The sequence below is a fragment of the Triticum dicoccoides genome, chromosome 2A (assembly GCF_002162155.2).
Source record: "Triticum dicoccoides isolate Atlit2015 ecotype Zavitan chromosome 2A, WEW_v2.0, whole genome shotgun sequence".
NCBI lineage: Eukaryota > Viridiplantae > Streptophyta > Magnoliopsida > Poales > Poaceae > Triticum > Triticum dicoccoides.
Genome location: NC_041382.1, coordinates 652,495,565 through 652,500,658, shown reverse-complemented (window position 1 = coordinate 652,500,658; position 5,094 = coordinate 652,495,565). Strand labels below are relative to the sequence as shown.

The following is a 5,094-nucleotide window of genomic DNA, read 5'->3' as shown; positions in this document are numbered from 1 at the left end:
CAGTAACTTCATAACTATATGTGCGTTGCACGTGCATGTTTACTAGTCAACTTAGTACTAGCACTGCGAACCAACTTGTGGTTGGATGGTTAGAGAGACAGTGGTATTCTCAACCCACCAGGGTCCAAGTCTTTCACTGGGAGGAGACGTCCCCGTTGACGACGAGGCACCTACGATGACTTCGTAAATCTCAAAATGATATGCCGGCTCAGTCTCTCGAAGGTGCTCATAAAGGCAGGATGTGTGTGCGTTCATAGGGATGAGTGTATGTGCGTATGTATGAGCGCTTGCATCTGTACTATGTTATAAAAAACTTACTTTTTTTTGAGACAAAACAAACTTAGTACTAGCACTAGAGTTGCTCTTAGCAATGTTTGAGAAAAGGAGTTTTTTTAAGACAATTTGAGAAAGGAGTAGAATGGGGGATAGCGTGAGAGAAAAGAAGCTGGGGTCGAGTTTCAAAAAAAAAAAAAAGAAGCTGGGGTCCCGTCGCTTGGGCCCGGCGTTTCTTGGGCCAGACTACTGGGCTCTTGGCGGGCTGAGCGTAAGGCGGAGTACAAGTACCCCAACCCAGCTGTTTCGTTGAAACCCTAATCTCATATAGGACCAGGCGGCGGCGCGGCGGCGAGTATACTCGTAGACAGCAAGCCTGAATCCCCAAAAAAACTAGAGAGCGAGAGGATTTGGAAATCCCAGATCTTTGAAGGAGATGGAGGCGGAGATGGAGATGGAGATCGAGAGGGACTCCCAGGAGCAGAGGAGGGTGTGGATCGCAGACCACTCGTTGAAGCATGCGAAGATGCTAGCAGAGTTCGGCTATGATATGCCGAGCAGGAAGACCACTATGTCCCTGAGGAAGGAGGCCTCCACGTCCCTGAGGTTGGAAGATGGAGGCTTGGTTGACGCTCTTTGTCGCCACCGTGAGATCCTGAGGAGGGAAACCAACTTCTTGATGGGGGAGGTCAATTCACGGGCGCTTGCAACTTTAGGCGGAAGGAAGGCTTACAGGGAGTCGATCCAACGGGAGAACAATGTCGCCGTCGCTCTTCTCCGATTCGTTCGCCTCAAGAACGGTCGACTTGGTGGGGGTGAGCTTGCCCCACTTTGTCACCAGCCATGAGGAGTCCCTGGATCTTCTCTTGCGCGAGTCGGATCATCTGGGCCGCCGGATCCAGTCTCTGGCGTCCATAATGAGGAAATTTGATATCCCCGTCTCCTCCGACAAGCCCAAAAAGCTGCTGTTTCTCATGTCACGCGCAGCTGTGATAATCTCCAAGACTATGAAGAATTATTCCAAGGAGGATGCTACTTCTTCAAAGCTTCTTCACCGTGCCCACTGGGAATCTATATGGGGCAGTCAGATGGCAAGCCATGGTGTCTTCGATGATATAAGTATTTTTGTTGTCAGCTTGCTTTCTTCTTCTTAATTACTACCCATGTCCCGTTCAATTAATAATGCAATCGGACCACTCTCTATTTTCACTCTTCGTATACTTGCTTAATTAATTTTGTAATTTGTTAATATAGATTTTTTTTGCGGTTGATTAAGATAGATTTTCTAACAATGCACTCTTGTTTGACTTTGATTTTGGTGCTGCACGCAGCCACACTGAGTCCTATGCAATTCACGCCATCCACACCTGGTATTACTCCCTACTCTGCTACCACCTGCCCAGCATTGCAGATCTACTCTATCAAAATTGTTGACCTCAACGTCAACTTGAGCTGGCCGCTCCGAGTGTACGGTGTTGTCGCCGCCAGAGACACTGTGGACCGCAACCGCAACCTTCTCTTCTACCGGTCCAGGGCTAACTACCAATTAGTCGAGAAAGATGTATGTATAAATACTAAGTCTTCTCCTTAATTTGCTTGCTTGTCCATTTTTCAATTAAGTGTTAGTAATGATAAGTCGAACGATAACGATGGTGCTTCCAGGATCCTTTTTTGCGCTTGACTGGCCCGTCTCGCGCAATTTTGGCCAGCAACCCTGTGACATTTGAAGTTGAACTAAAAACTGTGTATCCTGGAGCGGAGCCGGATCCCCAAGGCGCATTGCTCTCTTGCGTCTATGATTGGCGCGCCGTGCAGGATACCACCCCTATGTTCCTTGGCTATGCTTGTTCTGCACAGTTAAGCCTTGAGCAACTTCCTAGAGCAATCCAGGCCACTATCATGGGTGTCCACATTGTTGATGGCTCATGGCCTCCTAAATATGGATGCCGGGTTTCTTGCTCCTTGTCTGCTCCAGATGATCCCACTCCTAGGGAAGTGTTGTTGCTTGATTGTTCCCGTTCTGATGCTGAAAAAAAAAAGCCCTGTTGGATCAGATGGCTACTTTGGTCTGGCAAGGAATGTTGTTTCAGCTGAACTACAATCAACACTGAAAGTTGTCATACAAGCCCAGTCGTGGAGGCATGGTGGTGCACAGGGTCATGTCGAGTTCCCTGTCCAACAATACTGCCAAACAAGCAAGGGTTCATGTGTTGTAGGCATGTGTAAGGTCGAGGTTGTTGTTGCTTGGTCCCTCCTTGTCGAGAACAAGCTGAATCTCATGCTTTGAGACGTGAGATCTACTATGTAAGAGTCAGCTCTAGCTTGCGACTCATCTTGACCCAGATATTCGTGTACTGACTATTAGCTTATCTTGTGAAACATTGTTATGCTGGTGGTTTGCTAGCATGTTAAGCATTTCTGTTCGGACCAACTATGTAAGATGTTGAGTATCAGTTCTGGTTTCTGTCATCCAACTATATATAACTTGTATGTCATGTCGTGAAGTGTTCTGTTTTGATTAATTTGTAGTTGTGGTGTCTTTTGTTACTGTGTTGGTTTGTTAAAATGTAAGTCTTTGTGTATAGATTTGTTCGCACTTGAGTCTATGTAGTATCACATCATCATTAGTGGCTTCTATTACATTACATTCTAACTCAACAAATCTATACTACATATAGTCAAACCAAATATTGCCATAACAACAGAACATGCTGCAGGAACTGCCTGGCTGCTTCCAAGAAACTGGGTAGCAAGAAGCCCGGCTAGGGTGGAGCTCTGCATTCCAGTGCACACTGAAATAGTCTTGTTTCATAAAGGTGCAATAAGAAATTTAATTAGTTAATGGAAAGGGGTTATGCCCGGTTCTAAAATATATATATTTGGTTTGACTCTTGCATCATACCGGGGAAGTGGCATGCGAATAAGGGACGTTCCTTCGAGATTCTTTCCACAAGCTTCCGCTGATGCGGGATCATGAGAGGCTGGATTTAGCATTGAAATTCTTTCAAGGCCTCCCGGTTTCAGAAACTTGGCTGCCCTTTGGGGATGCAGTTACAGGGGTGTCCTGCGGCTCATCCAGCAATCAGGCATACCATAGCTACAAAACGCAGAACTGCAAACTGGAGATTGTGCAAACTAAGCAGCGGCTGGGAACAACTGTAACGAACCCAGGGTTGCTAGGATCGAAACAAGGGTCAATCGGGGAAAATAAATCGAGTTCAGCTTGTTGCTTGAGAAAGAAGAAGGTGAGGTACAGGAGAAGGAGGTGAGATACAGAGAAGGTTATGTGAGATACAGAGTTCACACAATACACGCATGCCCTCTCTCTGCCTACCACGCACACTTAAGTAACCACACACACACAGCTCTGCCCGTGGGCCTACATGTCTGGCGAGTGTGTCCACTCTTTCCTTGTCCACTGCATCATCAGTGGGATGCAGGTGTGACATGCCCCTCTTCTTCAGAGAAAGCCCCGTCTTCCATTTGTGTTTCATCTTCAGGCGTTGCCTGGTTTTGACCGGTCATCGTCTCGCGCCAAATACTCGCCGCCGGAAATCGTTGCCGTAGTGTTTCATAGTCCTCCCAGGTTGTGCCCGACGCTGAAGAAGACCAACGAATGCGGACCTGGACCAGCGCTTGATCGCCCTTCTTGACCATCCTGCGCTCCATGATTTCCGCTGGCTCGTTGTCGGTGATGGACAAGTCCGGTGGTCGTGGAAGCTCGGAGAACACCGGCAAGTAATTGGGTGTGAAGGGCTTCAGTTGCGAGACGTGGAAGACGTTGTGGATGCGGCTGTCAGTGGGTAGCTCCAGCTTGTATGCGAGCTTGCCGATGCGTGCCAGAATCTTGAAGGGCCCGAAGAATTTGTACGCCAACTTGGCGCACGGTCAATTGACGACAGAGGATTGCGCATATGGCTGTAGTTTGAGCAGCACAGAGTCGCCCACCTCGAATTTGCGCTCCATGCGATGGCGGTCGGCTTGCTTCTTGAACCGGTGTTGCGCACGAAGGATCTGTGCTCGTAGACGAGCCGTGTGTGCACCCTTGTCCCAGTGCTCGGCATCGAGGACCGGGGTTGTCTTGTCGTCCCAGAGGGCTATGGCGTCGAGGTTAGGTTCCACACCGTAGAGCGCCTTGAAGGGGGAAGAATTGATTGATGAATGAAAGGTAGAGTTGTACCAGAACTCTGCCGTTGGAAGCCAGCGACGCCAACGGTGCGGCACGTCATGGATCGCGCAACGGAGGTACATCTCCATGCATTGGTTGACGCGCTCACTTTGGCCATCGGTGTGGGGATGGTACGCCGTGGAGTACAACCGTTTGGTGCCCGCCGTGGTGAAGAGCTCTCGCCAGAGCGCGCTGGTGAAGACGCGGTCGCGGTCGGAGACGATAGAGTTGGGGAGGTCGTGGAGCTTGACGACATTGTCCCAAAAGACGCGCGCCACCTGCGCCGCGTTGAATGGATGATGAAGAGGGATGAAGTGTGCGAATTTTGTCAGCCGGTCAACGACCACCATGATCGAGTCGTGCCCTTCAGACTTTGGCAACCCCTCAAAGTCCATGGTGAGGTCCTGCCATGGCGCCGTGGGAATGGGGAGAGGAGCCAACAGTCCGGCCGGTCGGCGATGCTCATGTTTAGCCTGCTGACAGATTAAGCATTGTTTCACATAGTCCTCCACCTCCCGTTTCATGCCAGTCCAGAGAAACCTCTTCTTCAAGCGCTGGTAAGTTGCTGTGTTGCCTGAATGCTCACCGATCGCGCTGTCGTGCAGCGCACTGATCAGTTTGGTGCGCAGAGCTGTGTTGCTTCCAATCCAAAG

General features: G+C 49.5%; 1 protein-coding gene across 2 annotated transcripts; it reads left to right on the top strand.

Moving 5' to 3' along the window:
* Positions 1–612: 612 nt before the first annotated feature.
* LOC119355987 lies at positions 613–2,768 on the top strand. Of its 2 annotated transcripts, none has more exons than XM_037622880.1 (3): positions 613–1,392; positions 1,605–1,834; positions 1,936–2,768. In XM_037622880.1, the coding sequence occupies exons 1-3, from the start codon at positions 1,032–1,034 to the stop codon at positions 2,365–2,367; spliced, it is 1,023 nt and encodes a 340-aa protein (XP_037478777.1). In that variant the 5' UTR covers positions 613–1,031; the 3' UTR covers positions 2,368–2,768. The 2 variants fall into 2 exon arrangements, with proteins under 2 accessions (XP_037478777.1, XP_037478778.1); XM_037622881.1 differs by having other exon boundaries at positions 1,605–1,838.
* Positions 2,769–5,094: the final 2,326 nt, after the last annotated feature.